We start from the raw sequence: 24,222 nt of genomic DNA, 5'->3' as shown, positions 1-24,222 counted from the left end.
TAAATCTCACCAACGCAGGAGAAATTAACTTAGACCCTTCTAGCACCTCTTTCAGTTTTGCCTTAAGTTGAGGGTCATCCAAGGGCATGGTGCGTGTGGGCTTGGGCTTCCCCAGCTCAGCCGAGACCTTCCGGACCTCCAGGAAGCCTTCCCAGGGCTCCTCAGCCCTTTGGATTCCCTGTCCTCCCCAAGACCGAACCGCCCAGCGGTAGAAATGTCATCGCCTGTTTATTCTAGCCCAGCAGCGAGAACTACCGCTCATGTGTAACCCCCGGGTGGGCTGTGTCAGTGGTACGGCGCGCACCTGTACCAGAGGCAGTGCTCCGCACCTCCCCGGGGCCCGCTGGCACCCCTCGGAGTACGCCCGTCAACCTCGTTTTCCCTCTCTTTGTAGCCGTTCACCACTCGCGCCAGAAGAGAGCGCTCTTGGCGTAACCACGGCACCGCTCACCTCCCGCCGCGGAGGGAAGGGGCGGCCTGGAAAGGTGCGCGTCTTCCGGCGAGTGCCGAGGGATGAGCGCAGCCAGCGCCGGGGCCGGAACGCTGCCCTGGAGCACGCGGTGCGTGGCCAGCTACGTCTGTTAGTAACCGTCCGCTTTCCTACGTTTGCCGCTTCTCCTCCATCCCCAAAGCAGACTGGTGTAGTTGCTTTGTGAGGAGTTGCGCTGAACAGCCCGCTGCAGGTTGCGCGTTCTTTCACAGCCGGGTCTCGGGGGCTGCGCCTCTCCCCCTCCTGCTCCCGGGGCAGGGGCAGGGCCGCCCTCGGGGGAGGGCCGCCTTCCCGACCGGAGACCTGCCCCACACCTACCTTCGGAGGGCCGGCCGCCTACCGCGGCGGGGAGAGGCGGCCGCCGGCAGGCTCACCCCGGGCGGGGACGGGGCGCTGCTGCCCCCGCTCATGGCCGCCGTCCCCGGGCGCACCCCGCCGCCCCAGCCCGCGGCCGGGCACGGCTCGCCGCCGCCGTATTGCTCGCAGGGTCACCCGCCCGTTGCCGGTGACGCCGTCGCCCGCTGGAGGTTCCCTCAGCGGCACGGCCGAATTACCGGCTACCGAGAGGCGGCCTCGCGCTTTCCCACACCCGCCCCAGCCGCCACTTCTGCCCCGCGCGACGCCCGGGGGCGGCCCCCACCGGCCCTGGAAGGCCCCGCCGCGGCCCTCGGCCGCCGCCCGGCCCGCGTCAGCCGCCCGGCCCGGCCCGGCCCGGCTTTCCCCGGCTCCTCGCAGGCCGGCAGCACCGCCCCCGCCACGCGCAGTGGCCCCGCCCCCGGCCCCGCCCCCCGCGCGGCGGTCTTAGCGGCGGCGGCGGCGCCCGGCGCGCACAGCGGCGGCCCTCGGCGGGATGACGGGGATGACGGGGACGACGGCGACGGGCGCGGAGCGGCTCCGCGATGGCAGCTGCCACTTCCAGCGCTCCCGGCTCATCTGGATGATCGCCATCACCTTCGGCATGATCCTCCTCGGCGTAAGGAGCGGCGGGCGGCCGCGGGGCGGGGCCGGGCCGGGCCGGGCCGGCGGGACTCGGCGGGCCCTGGGCGAGACGCGGGGGCCCGGCGGCGGCTGGGGGCCCGGCGGCGGCTGGGGGCCCGGCGGCCTCGGAGCTGGAGCTGCGGAACCGTTGACGGGCCGGATGGGCACCGCCGCGGGTTTGTTGCTACCACAGCGTCGGCGGGGCTCGCAGGGAGCTCGGAAGCCGCAGGGGCTGTGGAACAGGCTTCCTTAATAGCCCCGGCGTCCACGGAAAAGCCACTTTCTGAAATAAACCGGGAGAAAAAGGAAACTAGAAAAGGCTGCTTTGGCTAGGTCAGCCTGTCAGGTAGCCGAAACAAATCCCTGAAGGAGGTTGAGAGGAAAAAATAAAATACTTTAATTAGATTCCGAAGCGAAGCAAGGCTGCCGCACTGAAGGCATACAGCGTCCCGGGGTGTGATGACAGCAACCCAAGTGCCGTAGCTTGCACGGGTTTGCGTTCCAGGTAGCTTGCGAAAGTGCCTTTGACACTGAGACCGCATTGTGCGTCAATAAAACTCGCGCTAGGACAGCTGTCAGTTACATCGATAAGTAAGGCACGTTTATGAGCGATGGCTTTAGTTACAGACTATATTAACTGGTAGCACTGTTGGAAAACAGACTAGTTCAGTCACCATGTTGTCTTAATTTCTAAAAATGGACTTCAGCTAAAATAGGCCAGATTACTGGAGTGGGGAGATTAATGACAGGTTTGATATATTGGACAAGTTTACAAAGGTCGTCCATTGACTTCCACATGTTGTAGTCTTTCTTCTATTTGCGCACAAGAACCACCACTGAAAGAATGACGGTCAAGGCAGGCCAAACAGCTCACAAAACACCTTTTGGACTGTTTCAAGAAACAAAATGAGCTTTAAGCAGATCCCCTGTTTAAATCCATCATCTTGCCACATCCCTGGCATAGGCAAATTTATATATAGTTAGAAACTGCACCATTGATACCAGAGGAAAGATAAGCCAGTGTGAGCTTTGGCCCAGCTTAGTATTTACCTTACATCCCCAATGGACTCTAAAGTGTGCAGCTCGCTGACTCCCTGCTTCTCCTCCACAGCTTGTTAAAATAAAGGTAGACAGTGATAAGCACTGCAGACAACTCAGTGACAGGACAGATACCTGAACACTGCGTGCATCTTTGGTCCTGGGCTTCATGCTCAATTATCTTCTGTGCCCTGTTCAAAATAGAGCAAAATCTGACATTCCCTTTTTTTAAGGGACAGAAGATGACAGACTGATACCGTAGTTATAGATAAGTAGTTATTCTTCCTTCTCAGTCTAGTCATTGCTTGAATTCTTCAGGTCAGTTACATCAGATTAACTTCTTCAGGACAGAGACAATATAATTTTTGCTGCTACCGTGTGCAGTAGGTAATGAGCTTACAACTTAAAGGCCACTTAACATGCCGATGCACTCTTGGTACACAGATAGCAACCTTAAACTTATCACTTTGGTATCTCATATGTCAAGGAAGAGAAATTTCATAGGTTTGAATCTTCTTAAGTAAGCATGCTTTAGAAGGCTAGTGGTCTTGTTGAAGAATACGGGTCTTAGACAATGTTAGTGGAATGAAAGAGTTGAAATACTATGAATAGATGAGCCCTAAACCATGTTTGACAGACGGGGGAGGGCAGGGGGAGCAAAAAGAAAGCTAATTTGAAGGTTAAATTGATAGTAATTCTACCTTGAAGTAAGCTAACTAATTTTTTTATTTTTTTTTTAAGTGGGTAACACTTTGGCCTTCAACTATACCTTATAGTTATTTGGGAATATTTGGTACCTTCCTTAATTATTTAGTGGAAAACCACCACAAATGGGTATGCTATGGGTAAGTTATATTTGACTGTATAATTATTTGGCATCTCTCCTGTTGCCTCTCTGACTCTTCTGCTTAGTCCCTGTTAACAAGCTTTCCTGTAACCCAGTTGTTAATTACATTTAAAGAGCTCTTCTCTCAAGCTTATTACAACTAAGGGTGTGGGGTAATAAGTATGTAGAAGACTAGACAGGCTAAGACCGGTATGAAAGTTGAAAAATTCAACTTAGAATTTGGGATCTGTGTTGTTACAGTAAGAAAGGAAAAAAATTAAGATACTACTTTTGGAGACAGTTATTAGTCCATATGTAAACTTACATTTGTAACACCTCATAAAAGTGGTTCTTCTGTCAAACTGTTACTCAAGTAGTCTAATTCTCTCTTTAGGTTTGTTTTTTTTTTTTTCGCCCAGCTTCAAGTAAAGAACATTTTCTACCTTGCTACTAACTTATCCTGATCCTATCCACATGAGAAATAACCTGCTGAAGAAACTGCATAGTGCTGAGTTTTGCTAAGTTACAAAACTTAGGTTTTGTTATTTTAATTAACAAAAGAGCTGGAAAACACTTCCCTGTAACCAGATCTGTCACTTGCTGACTTCCTGCAAAGACAGGAAGACAGCAAGATTTTCTTGTTTATTTTACTATGCATCACATAGAAGATAAGACTTCATCTTTGCTCAGAGCATCTTTTGCTTTAGCAAGGTATTGAACTGATCCTAACAGAATATCCTGTGTAACTTTTTCTTTTTTAAAAAAGGTTCTATATGAAAAATTTTAGACCAAGTTTGACTAATCAAGTCATATTATATATTCTGAATCTGTACACACAGTTGTTTTCATAGAACTAAACATATAAAAACTTAAGTAACTCATTAAGACCACTAAAAATACTTGTGTAAGTAAAAATACAGATTTTGCACACTTAACTAAGATTAACTTTACTGCTTTCGCTAAGCATTTGGCTTTTTGGCTTAATCCAAGTGCTGAAAGTTTTGGAAACATGCAGTGGATATTTGAAATGGCAGGTCCAGGCATATTGCTTGAGTTACAGTTCCTCTAATTTTCTCAGTGGACTTCAGTTTCTTTTAAGACTATGCATGTGTTTGGTTTGGGGTTTTTTTTGTTTGTTTTTTTTTCCCCTAAGATAAGAAACATGCCTCATCTTCTAGGTTAAAGTGAGATGTCACTTCTGTGCTTCCAGTTTTACATTTGCTGCATAACGCATCTTGGATACAACAGTCTTCTCCCTAATTTTCAACAAAATAAAACATGTTTTCTTTTCATTAGGTTCTGGGTATCCTGGTTGATTCACGTAGTAGAAGCCTTCTATGGTGTTAAGTTATGCCAGTAAGTCATTCCCTTCCCTCACCCCAACATAGTTTCTCTGAAAAGGATTTCTGATAAAAGTGACATAAGCTACAGACTTATTTTGGTGGTTCTCAGCAGCAATACTAGTTCAGAGGATACTGATAAAATTCTTGCTGCAGTGATAGTTGCTATACTCCACAAGAGATTGCTGCAAATTCTCCTAGTGGTTACTATTGTACGGGGTGGCAAAAGCAAGGGATGGCAACTTGCAGAACTGGCAGCAGCAAGGTTTGCCAGAGCTTGTCTGTCTGCCTCTGAACTCACTGTTCACTGGGTGACATTGTGCTTCAGGAAGCAGAGGGAACAATAGATAGTGTAGAAATAGTCCGATAACTTCAGGTGTTACAACTTCATCAGATCTTACCTCGTCAGAATTTTAAGACTGCTAATTACCTGCTTAAATGATTGCATCTATATTGTGAGAATACAATTGGACACTTCAATTTGGGATTATTTAAGATCTACTTGTATCTGCAGGTTTGTGGGATAAAACGCTTTGACTAATCAGACTACCAAAGTGAGGCCAACTAAGTCTTATGTTAGGATAACACATTATTTGGAAGGGTATGCTACCCAAACACATCATCCTTCTGTTCATTTGAATTTTGTTTGTAATAATTCAGAAGAACGTGGATATTGGTTTTCATGCTCTACAGAGTACATGGCCAGTCTGTTTGCCATTGTAAAAATGGTGGTATTCCACTTCATTTAGTTGAGTTCACAGCTGTCTGTCACAGGCTTCTCAGGTAACATCTCTTGGAGGCAAAGGCATTTTGTTCCATGGAAAGCTATTTAAGGTGGTTCTCAAGATAATAGAATATGGATGAACATTTTCTGCCTTCAGAATGGGAGCTAGTAATAAATCCTTTTTGCCAGGCTCCAGTTTTAAATTATGTAGCTTTAAAGTTAAAACTTTAACTCTGATTCTGCAGATAGATAGGTATATAGGCTTAAGGTGATTTTTAAGTATGAGGGAACTTGATTACCAGTGAATGTACCAAATGGGTGTATTGTAGTCGAGCTAAGTAATGAAGTTTTATGAGTAGTCTTAAAGGCCATAAGAAAGAGAGAGCCCATCATCATCTCTTCAGGCATACTTCTCTAGATTACTAAACAGTTGTACTTTACTATGAGCACCAAACACCATATACTTTTTACTGATGTAAAAGTGATGTCTACTTATGAACATCACAAAGGAGGCATGAGGACAAACTAGCGAGGAAGCAGATACAAATTTGTTAATCAACAGTAGTACTGTCATTGGCTGTTGGCCTGCATTTCTGCATACGGTCTATTCAAGTAAGCTTGCTTTATATAAGCAGGTAAATTTCTTAAGCCCTAGTTTTCCAGTTTCTGCACTTATTTGGCAACACTGCAGCTGGGATTGTAAAAAAAGGTTTTCACAGCTGGTAAGATAATTTAAGAATGAACATTAAGAAATGTTGTGTTAACGCTTGCTGCACAACCATTTTGTATGTGTAGAGGCTATGAACAATTAACAGCTGAACTGTTCTAGCAAAGGTCAGTAGAGGGAGCTCCCTTGTAAACTAATGAGTTGGAGCACAGTTATGCCCGACATAATTGTTTACTGGAAGTGTGAACTCCATTGGTTTTGCTATCATGTTTTTACACTCGTTCTTTTCTCTGAAAATAAAGTAGTATTTCTCCAACAACAATGAAGTGGAGGAAAAAGTGACATTTTCTGTAATATACAGAAAAACTCACATATGCTAAGTTATAACTAACTGACATAGGGAGGTCTCTGTTTCATAAATCAAGTCAGGTGTCTTCAGTCCCCTGTACCTGTATTTTTCTAGCCACAACTTCAGGTAACAGTGCTTCTCCATCCTGCATCACACAGTCATTGTCAGGCCTCTTAGCCCTGCTAGCATACAGTCTACCTTCAGTGACTGTAGTCAACAAGAAGTTACATACAGACTCCTGTATTAAGATTAGTATTAAGCTACTCTTAATTTCTTGGTTCTTTGTACATAAACTTCTAAGATAAGTCATTTCAAATAGCATAGACTGAGATTGCAATTTATATATTATTGAGGAAATTGTATGCGTGAAATCTCTGGAAGAGTTTTTATTCTGCAGATAGCTTAAAATCCACTAAAATCACAAGAACTGGTATGTTTGGTTAGTAAAGGAAATGAGTCTCAGTAGACTGAAATTAGTGATGCTAAGTTCAAATATTCTATCAAGTCTGATGTATCAAGGATGGGTAGAAATATCTAACCTTACTTTGTTAAGTATCACAGTATAGTCTGCAAGACCATAAGTTTTTTGACACATTTTATGCTTTTGTTAATGTTACAGATCTAAAGGAATCACTGACCCGGCAATTCAGTTTCAATGGTTCATTCAGACACTGTTATTTGGATATGCTTCCTTTGGTCTTCTGGTGTCTTACAAACCTTCAGCCAAGAAGCACTACTAGAAGACAGCGAAAGAAGTCACTTCTCACATTCTTCATCCTCATTTTTTGGAAAATACCCTCACTTACATGTCTAGGTGGTATAATTAGCTAAATTAGATTCCTGCTACATGAATCAGTACCCTTCTACCCAAGTAACTCTCCTCTTACTAAACAAGACCATTATAATTCACAGGGCCCTGTGGATAGTTTGGTAGAAATTCAGCCCTTTGGTCTCGGCACTGCCAAAGTTCAATCCCATTATGCAGGAAGCCAAAAGTTGCTCCTCTGCAGTTTTTGACATAGACTGTATAGTCTGATTGTTATTGAAAAGTCCCTGACAACTGGTAGTAGTGGTTGATAAATTACTTTTCATATGAAGGAATTTTCTTCTACAACAGGGAGAGTTACTTACCGCCAGAAGGCAACTTGCACCTGTTTTGTGATAGGATTTAAATTTAACTGTATTTTCTCTACAGGACATTTTACTGGCTTTGTTGTTGTTGTTAGAGCCTCGTCTTTGTACTTAGTTTTGTCAACTTATTTTCTTCCACAAAGGACAGACCACTGTATTGCTGCAGGCACATTAAAAAGACCAAGTCTCAATTCAGGTTGAGGTGCAATGATGACCTTGGATACATAAAGCACTTTTTAACTTGGTTTAATACATGTGCCTTAAATTTCATGCAGCATGACCTCATCTTTTGAATGAAGATTTTAATCTTTGAGTTAGTATAGCATAAAGTAGTAATCCTGGAGCTTTGAGGGCAGCTTTTTCAAAAAGTAATTTATTATCCAAGAAAAAAGAAAAAATCAACTAGCATTCCAAAACCTAGCTGAAAATTTTGTATTTTTGAATGAAATTAAATGTAGTGAGTAAACATACACCACTGTTTACCAGGTGCTGACGTCCTGAAGTCTATGGTTGAGAGACCATCTTAAGCACCCCTCAGAGTACTTCCTGTATGTGTAGCGAGCCTTTTATCATATTGCCTTTTACTTTTGAATATTTGAACAAGAATTTAGCCTGTCTTGTTTTAGCACTTTTAAAATTAGTAACTATTTAAACTACTAACTATGGTGTGGGGAGAAGCTTTACCACGCCACCCGTGGTGCTATTGTTCTGGAAGAAAGGACACGAAAAGGTTGTTCTTGCTCTAACGAAGAGCTCCATGAGGCAGTAACAAATAAAACTTATGTCTTGTGCAGTACCTACAGACTGTAACACTTCTGATGGAGAAGTCTTATTCAAGCACAGGTACATAAAGTTTTTGCTTTTCAGTGGGTACTAAAAGCATGGAGAACTGAAGGGTTTGAAATGGTTGTTTGGTTTGGGTTTGTTTTTTTCTTTAAAATGGCTAACTGATAACATTTTGTAGAGAAGTAGAAACTCATGGTTAGGGGCTAGAAATCCAGTAGGAATGTCAAGAGCCTGAGCTATGTTTAACTGTGTAACCTCTTATCTTAGTCTGTGACCCTGAAATACAGATTTTAAAAAAAGTGAAGATGCTGTTTTTCTTTTTAATTTATCCTGGAAATAAATGTCTATACAAGATACATAAGCATCATCTTTACACGAGTATCAGTATTCACACTTAGAACATACAGGATCAGCTGGCTGTATGCTTTACAGAGTGAGTCCCACAGAACTCTGGTATTTCTAACAGGGCAAGGTATTGATGTGACTTGTCTGTAAAAAAAAAAAAAAAAAAAAAAATTAAAAAAATTCTTCATGGTACTAAAACATGTATAGGTATAAGATGAATTCTAACTGAATGCCTAATGAGCATTAACTTAAGAATGTGAAGGGATAAAAGAAAAAACATTTTCATGATGGCATTCCTGTACAGAGGAAGAGGTGTAACGATAACACCAAGGCTAGTTAAAGACTCAGCAGGAAAGGTGGTAAAAGACTTTTTTTTCTTCTTACTAGGCATTTTTGTCTGTTCCTGCTTCCCACTATTCACTTTCAATGAGTGAAGCTGTAAATAAGGTCAGAACTATGCTAGCTTCCCCTCCCACTGCCAGTCTGCGCAGTGAGCTCTTGTGATGCTCAACCATCACAGCTTTCACAGCCCTTCTGCCAGGGCTCTCCCATGGCTATAGATAAGTCACAGCTCTGAGAAGTTAACCGCTTGCTGTTAGACCCGACTCAATTAGAAGGGCTTCCTTTTAGAGATGCAATGGTAAAAGCTTCCTCAGTGCAGCCCAAGGAAGCTATAAAAGAAAAAAAAATGTAGTCAATTTATAACTGCCTTAGTTAAAAAATATTTCCAAGTTAGAACAAGTTGTAGCCAGAAACTGGCATCAGCAGATTTTTTTGAAGCTTCTTTGGGGTTTTTTTCTGTTGTTGTTAGTTTGGGGGTTTTTTTAGCTTGACAGATCTCAGCAGCTCTCTGTTTGGAGGTTGTTGGGCTTTGCTTATCAAACTTTTTAGAGATGTAACTACATTGTATTCACCTACCTTCAAACATTTTCTCTTCTCTACCCTTGCTTGGCAGCAGTTTGGTTTTTCCATTTGTTTAAAAAAAAAAGAAAAAAAAAAAAAAAGTATTTGCTCTCAGCCTCTGTCCCAGAGCTGTAAACATCACAGATGCCTGTTTTCTAATGGTTTTGAAGCCCAGGAGATTCCCAACTCAAAATCTGAGAAGCATGGGATAAGCAATGCTGACTAGCTTTTTGATGTAAAATAGCCTTGAGGAAAAGAAAGAAACCAGCAGAATGACAAGATTCAAAATAATACTGAGATACCATTTCTGAATATTTGTTTACAGTGTCCCTAACGTCACAGCAAGATAAACATACCATAGTACTTTACAAAATTATTAGTTAAAAAAAGCCAGCAGAAGCATGAATCCAGGTCAGCAACTCACAAAGCTCGTAGACATAACATTCATGGCTAGTAACAGGCTCTTCAGAAGTAGCACTGGTTACACCAGGCATAAGCATTTCTCCAGGCTAATCTAATAGTAACAATAAAGGATGACTCTTTATCACATAGCGCAACTCTTTCCACTGCAATCAAAATACTCTTTCCACAACAAAAGGGGAAAGCAACAGAAGTGTACACTTACGTTCTTATGGCAGCTCAAAGGCGAGGCTGAGTGTCAAACCATCTCCCACATCAACACCCAACCCACCAGGCCTGCCAAAAGAAAACACTTGCAAATGTTAGTACTTCACTGTGAAAAAATGTTTCAAAATATTATTTCCCACCAAAAGGAAAACCAAATGAAACTTACAGGAGCGCTTTTACTATAAAGAATACCACTAAATAAGAAGGTAAATTACCAAGAAAGCTAAGCTGACATTACATTAAGAAAGGTTTTTCAGGATGGATATTTCTGCCAGCTAGGCGGCTGACAGTACTGAAGAGAAATAAATACCGTTTAGCCATCCATTTCAAACTGAAAAGAAAAAAAAAACCTTGCTATGAAAGCATATGTGCAAAACTAGGTATGCTTGATGCTAATAATGTAAAGTAGATGCCAAGAAAATTTTAAACAGTGCCTGTTTTTTCTAGGCATATACAAAAATAAAGCATTATTTATTTGACCTGCATTGGTGATCAAAAGAAATAATTTCATACAAGTCACAAATAACCACATCGCTTACAACAGTGCTTTTATGCTGCGATTGCTTCGTAACCTTGTTTCAGGAGAAAACACAAAGAAACTACCCAGATCCAATTTCAGCTTTAAGTCATAATATGTGGAAATCAATGTACTCCTGAAAGTAAGGCAAGTAATCCAGATCAGCATGTTTGGCAAATCACTGCTTGAATCAAGCTCTGTTGATGAGAAACTGTGTCAGGAAATGCAGCATCAGCTCAGAAACTTCACTGAGCCTGAACAGAGACAATGAGATGTCTCCTACCTGTTTCCAAGAACTATTTCTAAAGCCTTAAGGACTGTAGCTCATTTTTGCAAGGGATTGATGAAAAACTTCTCTCAGTATCACGGTATGTTGTCTTGCTTTGCCTCTCTTCCATGCTGACCTAGATTTTTCTAAACACAACAGAAGACAACTGCGCCAGCCTTTGGAAATACCCAAGTGTTGGTTCATTAAGGACATTTAATTTGCCTGGGGGCTAGGCAGCTGGTCTCCTGAACAGCAGTAAAGCCCAGTTAAAGCTGGGGGAATGGCCTTGTTGACCATTGTCGTAGAGTCTGCAGTAAGTTTGGCCACTATAAGCAAGGTCTTTGAAGTCTTACAGTCTGCTGCTTCTGGGCATTCTGGCACGATCTCTGAGGTAGGGGGGCGGAAATTGCAGACCTTCCAGAGAAATACAGTAGATTTTAGAGGAACATGTTATGGAAATCAACTGCTAGTTTACTGACTTTAAGGTTTCCAGGCAAATTACTTTTGCAAAGAAAAAAGTAACTAATGCAGTAATGTTTCCATGAATGAGGGAATCTGAATTATATGTTCCTTCTGTATTTATACCTCATGTTTGAATAAAGAGAGCAGAACATCAATTCACATTTTTTAATTACAGTACTGTTGTGTATGAGCCCTCATTAATGAGGCTGTCAGTCTCACTTCACTATTTACAAGGCTATGCAGTTTAAAAAATCCTTTGCTTTTTTGCTTGTTAATTACAAGCTTGTACATTTTTACTCCTCTGCCTCCCAGCAGATAATCTCCACACAGAAAATAAACAGATATTTCTAGAGGTTTTTTTAATGAATCCACTCATTCGAGGACTTAATGAAAACTTTTGGTATATGGCCAGCAGCCTATACATTCAGTTCATTTTGTCAGCAACATGTTTATTCAGACTAGTGCTTGTATGGAAGGCCTGCATGACCAGCTCAAGAAATTGTCATGGTTTGTTGAAAGCAAAAGAAACAAAAAAAATACCCCTCAACATTTCCTTTGCTACTGCTTTTCAGAGGGGAGGCAGTAATAGGGCACAATGCACACGCTGTACTAGGCCTTACAAGGCCCCTGCAACTACAAGCACAACTAGAGCACGTGCGTGACTGGGAAGGAGGAGGGGAGAGGAGGAAAGAGAGGTGTAAGGAATACTGTCGTATCGTTTGTCAGCGTTCTTCGAGACTGTTCTCTCAAAGCAAAACCTCTTAGGTGCCCTTTGAGGGAATAGACAGGGAGATCAATCTACCAAGTTTTGAAACCACACAAGTTAAAATCTCCTCCTAAAGACACTCTAGACTTCTTATCAAAAGCAAAACCACACGCAAACACCACCCTTTCCCACAAATTTCAGAAGCGTGAAAGATTAAAAAGTTCACAGTTGGGGAAAAAAAAAAAAAAAAGCAAATAAGAGTACCTGCATCTAGAAGAGCTTCCAGACAGCACCAGCAGCAGAGCTGAAACCCCTCACCAACATACCCTTCTCCTCTTGGGCCAGGGCAAGCCCCTCACATTCTTTCTGTGGTGTGGTTGATCTGGCTCTGCCCCTTAAGGACTTGCAAAAACGTTGGGAGCACATGAAAGCAAAGGTTTGTAATAGAAAGAAACTCTGCAAACTCCAATAGCCTATACAGGGCAGACTGCTTACAGTTAAACAAACAGCAAAGAAGGTGACAGGAGAACCAAGGCCATCAAATAAATGATTGGCAGGAATTAGAGCCCAAACTTGGGAGTCTTGCAGTTTCCTTTTCTAATTGCTAAACCACATGCCTAGGTCTGGATCTAGCAAAAGTTTGATACAGCATGTCAAACACACTTACCGCATTTTGGGATGGGAAGAAGGAACACACATTTCTAAATCTTCTGGAAGGAGTAGGCTAGACGGCAAGGTGCTACTTGTGAGGACACGCCACCTGTATGGGGAGATGAACTTTTTCTGATACTACGTAAACGTGTACTGGCAGAGCTTTAGATATTAATCCAGAGCTAACAGGACCTGGCTGAAGAAATTAAGGAATCAAATGTGGGACGAGATTTTGTTTCAATAAAAGATACACCTTGTTTGCATCAGTCCTTGCAAGAAGTTGTGCTGTGTCCCTGACAAACCTTGTATTCACAGGACTGCTCCCAAAGCTAAGTAGCTTAGCTCCGGTGGAATTGTCTGGTTCAAAGCATCCTCCTCCACTGGAGACATGAACATGCATTTTAGCTGCTGGAATCTGCTGCACCCTGAAATTGAAGGACTGGGTTACCAAAGTTCACAATATTTCTGATGAGTATCTGAGATGCGATTCACCAAATATCATGGACTTAATTCACCCACACTTGCCCAGCCCTGGATATCTCTGCACCCAGACTCTACACATTACCCAGGAACACAGCCAGGTACAAGCAAGGTAGCATTTGTACCTGGCCCAGTAAGTGAAACAGAACCTCTTTCCAAGCCAGTAAGGAGAGATGCTTACCCAGCCACGCTGCTGAGCAGTCTGGCAGGCTCCCATCCCACTCCACAGGGCAAGAGCCGCAGTCCTGCCCAGCTGCGCTCACCTCCCTGGCAGCCCAGAGCTCAGCGTGCACGAACGACGTGGATTTCGTGTCCATGTCAATGACAGAGAAAAGGAAAAAATTAACTCTGATTTTAATGCAAGGCTGCTATCAGTACTATATGAGAGAATGACAAATTTTTCATTGCTGAGGTGGCATAGCATAATTTTAATTATTTTTCAGATAAATACAATGCTTAGTTTTACATTTTGCTGATTTAACAATTTGTGAAATTTTTACATAATCATTAAAGATATTTTTCCTTCAAGGTACATAAGAACGCTCTATATAAAAATACTTCTTTAAATGAAACATTTAAAAACACATTATTAGATCTTTGAAATGCCACAGTCCTATTATATTTCATAATGCAAAAAGGTTAGCAGCACAGATATTTCAGTATTCTTTCCAATTGCATACTTTCATTTAAATGTTTAATTTTGATTTTTTTTCCCTTGGAAGTATTTCATCTTAGCTTTAAAGCCAATGGACCCACATAGAAGCAATATAGAATGGAAATCAACTCTGGTATCATTATATTCACATGTAAAGTGTTTACCACTGAAGAGTGATTTACAATTTAGGTTTATACTTAATACAATAAAAATAAAACCAAACTGCATATATCATGTTTGACATTTTAAGCAACTTCTAGACATCACTTTGCTTTTTTTTTTGCCCTTTTTTTTTTTTTTTTTGCACCTTTTTTTTTCCCCCAAAACACATTTTCAAAATCATACAGTGACTTTGAGTGCATTGATTTTTGGTTGCTTTATCTGCTACCTCTCTTGCACCAGTTTTGTGAAGACTAGCTAAATGCCATTCCCACTGATTAGGAAAGAAGTTATTAATGCTGTGAGCTTCTAAAATAATAAAAGTCCAGGATAATGCAGGACAATAAACCAATGACTCGGACAGCAGCAGCTGTTGGCCACTACTGAGAACATTGGTCATAAAGTACCCTTTTCTTCTCACATAGATACCTGAGACATCCTCAAAATGTCCTGAAAGTTTTGCCAAAAGAGATGAGAGGATAATTAGACCCTTACATCCCCAAATCTGTTCTTTGATTGTGTGGTTCACTGCTTGTTTCAAGGGAATTAGCATGTACACAGTATGTAGTCTGTCACCACATATTTCTATACAGATTTCTTAAACTCTTCTGACTGTGAAGAAAGGAATTGTGTCTGACAGTCTGTGATTTATAGGACATGTTCTGGAGACCAAGCCCTATACCCATCCTCCTGGATGGCAAGAAGGGAAAGAAACTAACCGTTGGGGCATCAATAATTCTTAGTTCCATGTGCAAACCAACATGTTTCTTCCAAAAGTAGACCAGATCAGTGAACTTCTATTATTTGTCTACCATTTGCGAGAGTCTCTTCTCTATTCCTGCTCCTTCATGAACCACAATAAGAAGGAACAAACAGATTATTTCCCAGAAAAAAATACTGCAGAGACAGCCAGAATGCTGCCCTCTTTGTCCCACCTTGCGGGCACAAGTTAAGTTATAGATATAGCTGGACATCCATCAGTAGTAGATACAATACAGATGAGATCTGCATAAGACTGGATATGCAGTTCATTCTGTTTAGTCCATAGGGACCGACCCTCTGTTGAGGTTGCTCTAACTCTTTGGATGATGCCCTTCCTAGCCTACAGATGGACTAGAGTTAAGAGAGGGCAGAGAAAGCTTTCGCCTACCCCAGGGCATCTTCTCTTCCACATGTTACTTCTTGATTGTGCTTTAGAGACAAAGGTTTCCCACTGCAGAACCAGGAAAGGAAATGTACTGGCAAGGCCATTCCTAACTGCAGGGGAGGACTAAAGATGGAAGCTCAAATTATAAATTGTAATATGACAACAAAGGAGCATCACTATGGGCTTACAGCATTGTTCTCCCCAAAAAGCTGTAGTAAAAGTTGTTTTTCGTGGACACTTAGTAACAGCTCACCTAGCTCTGCACGTCGGAACTGGAATGATTTGATCCCATGCAGCCCATGGAGACGCTTACTCTGACCTTGCTGGATTTTCAGCTGGGCTCTCCTAGGGCACTGCTAAATACATCATATTTATTTTATATACTTAATTAACAACTTGATATGCTAGAGGCAGGATTAAGACCTCTCATTAAAATACCTACACTCAAAATTGGGGTCAACCCTGGTTAAATTTAACCAAGTGGAATGGTATATATTGGCTCTGTTGCAGCTGGCCTTAAATTGAATTTTGCCCAAACGGAAAGGCGACTGTCGTACGCACGCTCAGAAGTGGGCCTGAATTTCTCTTACGTTTCTTGCCATCCCACTCTGCTACCCTATTAGTTGGTCTCTGCCTGTAGTGATGAATATGGTATTTAGGTCAATGTGTTCTTTGTTAATTGCATTAGCCATGTGCCTGAGACTTAGGCTTCCTCTTCTCCCAGCGCTGACTTTGGCTATTAACATGTGGTCTTTAAATATATTTCACTCTTAACAGTGTACTTAATCTGTCAGGTGAGATGGATAGAGTCTGTTTTAGGCAGACTAAGATGATCAGTGGAATGCTAATTACAAAATTCACATGGGTGGAAAGACCCCTTTTTATAAAGAAACACAAGCCATTTTATATGCTACTTTTTCTACTGAGTCCTCAAAAGCAGAGGGAAGAATTACATTTGTTTTCTGCATATGAGGTCTAATTATATTCAGAATACTTTTTTTTTTTTTAATTGCTGCAACACCTTTTTGAACCTTACTTTATAAATAGGATCATTTTCCCTTGGGAAAAAAATGAATACAATATTGGCTTTTATCTTCCCAGGTTTTTTTTGTTTTTGTTTAAATTGCATTTTATTAGCGTAATTTTTCCTCACATAATAGCAAAGATTAGAACAGAAGTGTGTTCAAACCCGTACCCGCACACATGTACATATCTCCTGAACCAGATTCAGCAAATGGAGAACTGCTTCTGGCTTGGAAATGGAAAATTACTATACTAGTAGTATGGCAAAATCCAGCAGAAGGAGCTGCATTACTTTAACTAGGGGCATGAAAATCAAGAGACCTTTGAGAGGTCTCTACTCAGATGTAAAGAAAAATGCCTTCTCCCTGTTTATTTATTGAACGCCATTGGATCCTACATACTAGCCAAAATCCAGACAGCCAGCTGATAATGAATTATTGAATTCCAACACCAGCAGAGACTAGAAGTTTCCCTTAGCTAAGCTAAAGTTTTGAGTTTAACTTTATTCCCAAGGACATTCACTACATTTTCAGCAGGAAATAAATATCCCGAAACTATTCGCTAACTGTTCAGCTTTGAAAGATAATATTTGTTCTGAATGCTTCAAGATTAGGGCTCTGTAAAATACTTGTCAGAGGACCTCATCCCCTTCCCTTGTGCTGTGCCCATCACCGCTCCGTCCAGGCGGCTGTGGGGTAGCGTTCCAGGAGCGCGTTCCTCAGCTGGGCTGTGTGGATCTTGTCTCTGGTCTCCACGGTGCAGGTGACCTGGGAAAAGAATTAGGAACATTCCTGACGGCATGGCAGCAATCTCAGACAAAGGCATTTCCAACGAAATCCTAAAATACACTCATAAAACCAAAATGATCAGTTCAACGTAAAAACTCTGGACCTCACTTCCCCTGTATGCGCAGGGAAGAAAACTGACATTGCAGACATCTGGGGCTCTTCCAGCCCTTCTGCACAGTCTTAACAACTTCCAACAGCCCTACATTTTATTGCCTTCAAAGGCTGAAGAAGATAGGCTGATCCTCTGCTGGCTGCTGGGCAAGTACTTGTCTACTGTTGGCCTCCCTGAAGTCATCCATTAGCAGCTTCTCTTGTCCCTTCCCTGGGGTATATATGTAGTGCTGCTGCCACCTCCCCCATCTCTGACTCTTACCTCACCCCATTTCCCATGTTTCTGGGCAGTGTTTGTTCCATCCTTCAAACTTTTTATATTCTCCTCCTCTTCTCTCTCATGGAATTATCTCCCAGTCCTTCATCATCTCTGCAGTATTCTGGCTGGTTTCATCTACTTGCACACCTTCTTGTTTTACTCTGATTTTTTGTTTGCTCATTGATTAATTTCTAGTTTTCTGTTACAGTTGTTCTGCTGCTAAACCAAACTAAACACAGGCAAACTTAGTCTTGATAGTTTTCTTTTTATTCTTCACTTGCCTCCACAAGTATTATTGACAATACTGTCACGTAGCCACTGAAGACAGTAACTTCAATGTCATTTTTTCAATTCCTCTTTAATCCCTCTTTTCTATATACTCACATCTCTACTGCATCATTTGAAAATCTGGGCACTACCAATGGTGAGGCACCAATGGGAAGGTGCAGAAGGAAAATTATACTTCACAATTTTAGACTACTAACTCCATCACCGCTGATGCTGCTGGAATTATCACTGATGCTGAAAGTGCCACGTGGAAAAAAGACCTCACAGAAACATGGAAATCTAATGAGGAAAGGATCCAAGGTGAGTCACAGTGCAACAACGGAGAATTTACTGTAACAGGCAAATCCACAGTGAATAGAGGAAAAACTGGTCATGGTGACCTTAAGGTGTGCTACTAGAGACAGATGCCCTGTAGAATGTTCCTATCAGAGCTGCTTCCTTTACAGGAGGCAACAAGGCCAAAAAAAAAAAAAAAAAAAAAAACTGTCTCTACTCAAGTATGTTTATGAGGACATTTCTAAATAAGAACTTTGTGAATTCATGTTTCTGGAAATGAGCTTAAAATAACAATAACCTTTAGCAAAACTGTTGAACGAGAAGAGAAAACACTTAACTCCAGGTTATTCTAAACAGCCATGAGCTCACTTAATTAGAAAACTGACTATAGCTTCTTAAATATCCATCATGAAATAAGCCACATATCTGATCTGTTTCGGTAATGCTTTGCCTCTTATCCTGAACATAGTTCTATTCTTATTTGGTTCTTTGGAACACAAATTAGGTGCTAATTTCTTTCTCCTCTGAAAAAGTGGGATATAGTCCCGAGAAGGACGGTCACAGAAGACAATTAATAATTAGGGAAGAGGAGAGGACACAAAGATTGGGAAAAGTATCTAAAGGATATCTAGGCACCAAAGCACCAAATAACCATTACCCATTTCATGGCTCATATAAAATCCCTAAAGCTTTGTGGTCATATCTCCAAGAGCACATATTCATCTCTCGCTGAAAGTGTAATTCAAAAAAGCAACCTTTTTCCCCTTCCACAGGAATCATGCCTTTTTTGTCCTGAGCAAATCAATTGCTGCACTTGGAACCAGTCTGGATTTGCCAGGTTCAGCTTTGAATATTTGGCAGCAAGCAGTTGCTCTGCCCTGGGAGCAAGCATGGGAAAGCATTTTGATTTATAGAGCTAACTATCCTCCTCTCTGCCCTTTTCTTTCTGCTAATGATTGAAGCCAGACAGACTTGGATAGATTGGAGCCAGAGAGCTTGTAAACAGTTTGGATAAATACTGTGGGTTTGTTCTGTGCATGCACGGCATCCAACATGTGATATGGCCATTAATATGCTAATAACAGCAGCAGCAATAATAAACAACTCTAGAAATGCACCTGAGTTTTTACACTTGTCAAATAGAGGAAGCTAGAACATTAGCTCACAGTAGGAGTGAACAGAGAATCACCGTACACTTTAGAGCAGCTACAGATCTAAACAGCAAGGAAGGCAAGAATTTGCTTTCTTGCTCAGATTAAGCCAATTTACACTGCAGTTTTACCTTCACAGAACTCCTTTCTCCCATTTGCTTCACCTGGTAAGTATGACTTCCATGAGTGTCCAACAGGGTAATCCTCATATTCATGGGGATGTATATGAGGATTACATTTATCTAGGATGAATAGTCACCCAGGTACTACTAGCTACAGGAGGTTGCATACCTACTGATGAACTAAGACTAAGTGCTCCAAACTGATCTTATTTAAGAACAAATGACAAAACCTATTGCCTGATCTTTCTTATACTCCAGACAAGATAACCCACGACAACTAGAGAAACCTTTGCTTTAAATTTGTTTCAAACCCATAAGCCCTCAGTACCAGACATAGGCTTTTTGATCCAGCAGAGCTCTCATTGACTGCAGGACCAGGTTTGCACGGTAGACATTTTTTTCTGTGTATCAAAAAACTCCACAAAAACCAACAACAACAAAACCCCCAAAATTTTATGTATTTCTCTCCTGCATATTATATCCTTGCTGGATTAAAAAAAAAAAAAAAAAAACCAAACAAAAAAACCACAATTATTTGGTCCTGTAAGACAGTTAAAATAACCAGCCATATGGATTTTTTACTGCATTTAGAGTTCCGCTCTCTGTGGCAGGTAATCTAAAGATTGATTCCAGCCTAAGAGTTTAGTTAGCCTGTTGGGGTTTTTTTGTGGCAGGCCTACAAGTAATGGAAGACAGAACAGTCTTCACTGAATATGGACGTCTTATGGGTTTTATTTAATAACTAGAAATAATTGAGGGAGCAGGACAAAGGCTGAAAAAAAGATAAAGGATAAAATTTATCACAAGTTACTACTCTGTGCAAAACCAAAATCCAGATGCATAAATTCAAATATTCATAGGAATTAATTCCAGTTCAAAGAGAGGAAAGTTCATAACTTCACAAGATGGAGGAAATTTGCAAAGTTCTGTGCTGAATAATTTGGGCAACAGGGTGGGCACCTTTGCTCCCTTTTAACTGCAAGTATCACATGTGGGCACTTAGCCTTTTAGACCGTCTTTTCCTAGATATTAAAAATTAATCTGGCATGCCTCTCAACTCCCTGATGCCTGATATCTGTAGGTTGTGTGTGTAAATAAAGATATTGGGTGGACATGCCGAGCCAGCGCTAGAGAGCAGAGGAAATGTGAGCAGCATTGCTCAATCAAAAGATTTCAGTCTTGTGCTTTTCCAGGCTCCATGTAAAGATAGATCATAACCAGCTAGTGCAATTCCTCTTATGTCCCTGACTGATCCACTGAGCCTTTGTATCCCACTTCTTTAGTCCTAGAAACCACATTCATCTTCTTCTAAGCTGTTGGTCTCAGAGGATTCACAAAACTTAATATTCATGATACACCATGCTCAGCAACAGTATAGGTTTGTTTACAGGAAAAAAAAAAAATCGCTGGATTTAGAACTGAAATCTTTATTCATACACACTGGTTTCAGTTCTGTAAATAAAGCAAGGCTTTTCATTTCTATTTAAAAAATCAACAACTGGGCAATTTTCTGAATTATTCAGTAAACACTCAGTGTAGGTTACTGCACATTACAGATTATTTGGCAACAGCACTTCAGTTTATGGTTTGGGGATCAGCTGCCAGATAGTCCCTAAGGTCAGTGCAATGCAATGCATGAGAAAGAGCGTAACAGCTGCCACAGCTGGCACTTGGTTGTGCAACCTGAGCCCTTATCTTTTGGCATATTCTTGCATTTGGGTCGGCGAGCACAAGCACAAATAAGTTACCATCATGTTACACAAATCAGATAATAATCCAACAGGTCAACTCTTAGCCTCCCTGGAGTCAGGTTCTTACTTCTACAACCGGGGCAGGCTATTCTGTACTGCGTTAATCTGCTGTGGAATGCCATTAAAGAAAATGACCAAATTCTTTTGGAGGGCCTCAGAAGAAATGTATTGTTGAACTTCCCACTCCAAGTGTCTCCATTTTGCAGATGGGGAACTGACACACAGAAACCGTGCCTTGCCCATGGTTGTGCAGGAAATGCTTTCGGAATGATAGCATCCTTCTTGTAGCTGGACAGCTGCATGCTCCTCTGTATTCTTTTCACAGGACAATAACATGGAATATGTTGGCAACTGAGGACTCTAATACAAAATGTTCTCCTCCAGTCTTCTGCAAAATGCAAGCTGGCCCAAAGGAATTTACTCACATTGAACAGAACAGACTAAAATAATTTAGTGAGTTATAGCCTGAGGTGAATAAACTGTATGGAAAAAACAGGTATTACACTACACAAAACGAGCCAGGAAACCCAACACCACTGGGACAATGTGTAATGTTATTGTAAAGAAAAAGCAACATTTGATTTATGAATTAGTATTTTGTTGCACAGTCAGAGGGAGAAGTAACGTGATGGATGTTCTTTTACAACTGGTCTCCTCCAGGTTATTTAAAAACCACAGCAGAGTTAAGCTCCTGAGAGGTTTGAAGTGAACAGACCAGTCAACCCCATAATGTCAAACAGGACCGAGGTCAGAGGGAAAACTGCCACTGCAGCTGCTTCTCTGCAAAGCTGCTGGAGCACCTCGAGACCTTGCAGGCCCTCGCTGCTCTATTCCAGGACCCTCCTGTACCTGCCAGTCTGAGTAAGCTGCAGGTGCAGTGATGAGGAGAAGACTTTCTAGAAACTTGATGAGCTCAAAGATATTTTTTTTTCAGCTGAGTTTCCTGAGTCCAAATATGAGACACCTATTAAGCAGGCAACTGCTGTTCTATAGCAGAGCCTTGCATGGCTTCATAGCAAAGATAGTTCTTACCTTATTAAGATAAGAACCTTATTGATTTTGCTCAATGACTTCTCTCTACGTCAATAATAATATGAAATTAAAGGGATTCAAATGGTTATAAAGAGGTTTACAGATGGAAGCAATTTAAGTGATAAATTGTCCTACATTGAATCTGAGGAATATTACTGATAAAGAACAGGGAAAGTTCAAAGCAGCAAGTTGTAGCTTCCTCCCATGAACTGGGTAATCCTTTAGACCTCTATATCCAGTTAGCTGGTAATACTAGATGATTTTTTCCTTAGCTCTGATCTTTATTTTTGTCTAGATATTCCTGGTCATGTAACCTGCTTCAATAGCTGTAAAATCTGAAGCCTACCAGACTGGTTATTTGTAGGATTTGCTAAGAGTTATCTATTTTAATAGTGGGACTTTGGAATCCATTTCCTAGCTGCCCAGGTAAGAGTGAATTTGGGTGTAGTCCTCTGCAAGACAGAAATCCAGTACGAGTCACAGGGAAAAAGAAACTGAACTGGAGGTATAAGCAGGCAGCATCCAAAAGAAAGTCCCATATTGTTCCAAAGAACGTGACCAGCCAATTCCACTGCACAAGGCACTTCATTAAGAAATCAGCTGAATCTAATGTAACCATAATCTTTTTTTGTTAATTAAAAAAAAAAATCTCTTATTTTTACGAGTAGTGGTCCAAAAGTTATTTGTTCCAGAAGTGTAGTTTGAACATAAAGCTTCCTTTTAGAAAGTCCTTACTACTCCATGCAATCAGACTATCAGCAGGGATCTTCCCATGGAGCATTCCAAGCGTGCACCAGATGAATAAACACTAACCCAGCAAGGCATTTCACTAGAAGGAAAAAAATTGCTCTATCTTCCTGATAAGCAGTGACTAGAAGCCGAGTTTCCTCTCCTTTGGAAATGAAGGGGTAAATCTAAAAGGATGATTAAACACTGAGATGACAATCTTGACAGGACTGATTTAGTGTTTCAAATAAGCCACTACACTTCCTGCTCTGTTCTGTCAAACACTTCATCTATATCCACAATCAAAAGTATGTATTAAAGTTGGAGTGGAGTGGGTATAGCTGTAATGTCTTTCTTAATACTACCACCAGTTCAACACACGATAATTTTTGGTTCTTGATCCAGATTTAAATGCGTGCTTAATTTAATGTGCTGTGATTTACACTGATGAAAATGATACAAAGTTCTTTGCAGGTCTGCTTTAGTAGCAAATGCTTAAAAATGCTTTGCTGACACAAGGCTTTGGCCCTTACAAGCAACAAAGAAAAAAGCAAAACATCCCCCACGCATATTAGCTTTACTATGAAAATATGTACATTTTTCTATATCTGGTTAGAGCAAATTCATTGCGATGCTTAAAGATAAATTCAATATTCTACCATTTTTGATTATCCTTGTTTTAGTTTTCACAGAAAAGCTTCACGATTCACTAGGTGTCACCAGATAGAGCTGCCTCCAAAGTCACTGAGGTCTATAAATCTGGATCACTACTTTGTACTTCACATCTAATTATCCAATAGCCTCTCCCAGGCTAGTTAAAAGCCATCATACAAATCCAACATCCAAATAAATTACTCAGGGATGCAAATTCCTCCCTTCAACCCTCTTGTAGTACAACACTGTCAGATTCTTGAAGTGGACAGCCAGTGAAAATACATTGTGTTTAAAGTGCAGACAATAGTACATGGCACTTTTTCGTTCAGGCACTGTATTTACTAGAGATTCTGATAAAATTGCCTCATTGGGGGAGGTTGCAAGAGCAACTGGAAATTGTTCTAACATTCTCAATCAAAAACCAAGAGTGGATATTGTTTAATTTACGCAGTAGGATTGATAAAAATTACAAACCTTACTTCATAAAAACCACATTGAAAGCTTTAGAAGAGTTACAGGGTTTGTCGAATCTAGCCTTCAGTAAAAAGGTTTTTCAGAGCTAAGTTAGTCACTGAATCAGAGGGATTTGTCTACCCGTGCACGCAGTGTCATGTCATCTTCAAGTTACTCAAAATCATAAGCTGGTCTATCATTACAGCGAACTGCAGAATAATGTAGTTTTAGTCCTAGACACTTGAGAAAACTGATAATATTATGTGCTGAAAGATGTTTGTGAACTTCATTGTAGTCCTTCGCTATAGTCATCTTTAATCTAACCTATTCTTTACATAC

The 24,222-nt window shown here is 41.3% G+C and overlaps 2 protein-coding genes across 6 annotated transcripts in view; one reads left to right on the top strand and one right to left on the bottom strand.

Moving 5' to 3' along the window:
* The first annotated feature begins 1,279 nt into the window (after positions 1–1,279).
* On the top strand, positions 1,280–8,633 carry TMEM254 (transmembrane protein 254). The gene is made up of 4 exons (XM_030029985.2): positions 1,280–1,463; positions 3,248–3,351; positions 4,629–4,688; positions 7,032–8,633. The coding sequence occupies exons 1-4, from the start codon at positions 1,341–1,343 to the stop codon at positions 7,150–7,152; spliced, it is 408 nt and encodes a 135-aa protein (XP_029885845.1). The 5' UTR covers positions 1,280–1,340; the 3' UTR covers positions 7,153–8,633.
* A 5,370-nt stretch (positions 8,634–14,003) lies between these two features.
* LOC115348043 (L-threonine dehydratase catabolic TdcB-like) overlaps positions 14,004–24,222 on the bottom strand; it is a 34,406-nt gene continuing 24,187 nt past the window's right edge. For all 5 annotated transcript variants that reach the window (XM_030029984.2, XM_030029982.2, XM_030029983.2 and 2 more), the window contains one exon: positions 14,004–17,039. In XM_030029984.2, the coding sequence (XP_029885844.1) occupies positions 16,941–17,039 (99 nt within the window). In that variant the 3' untranslated portion in view covers positions 14,004–16,940. The remainder of the gene's footprint in view (positions 17,040–24,222) is intronic.

The sequence above is a fragment of the Aquila chrysaetos genome, chromosome 11 (genome assembly GCF_900496995.4).
Source record: "Aquila chrysaetos chrysaetos chromosome 11, bAquChr1.4, whole genome shotgun sequence".
Lineage (NCBI taxonomy): Eukaryota > Metazoa > Chordata > Aves > Accipitriformes > Accipitridae > Aquila > Aquila chrysaetos.
The sequence above is the reverse complement of the archived record's forward strand: the minus strand, read 5'-3'. Positions and strand labels throughout refer to the sequence as shown.

What these genes read in the sequence shown, in the direction of transcription:
- TMEM254 (XM_030029985.2), top strand. Translation starts at nt 1,341, where the DNA reads ATGACGGGGATGACGGGGACGACGGCGACGGGCGCGGAGCGGCTCCGC. An exon ending in TCGGCATGATCCTCCTCGGC is followed by an intron (nt 1,464 to 3,247) that starts GTAAGGAGCGGC and finishes TTTTTTTTTAAG; the next exon opens with TGGGTAACACTTTGGCCTTC. An exon ending in CACAAATGGGTATGCTATGG is followed by an intron (nt 3,352 to 4,628) that starts GTAAGTTATATT and finishes TCTTTTCATTAG; the next exon opens with GTTCTGGGTATCCTGGTTGA.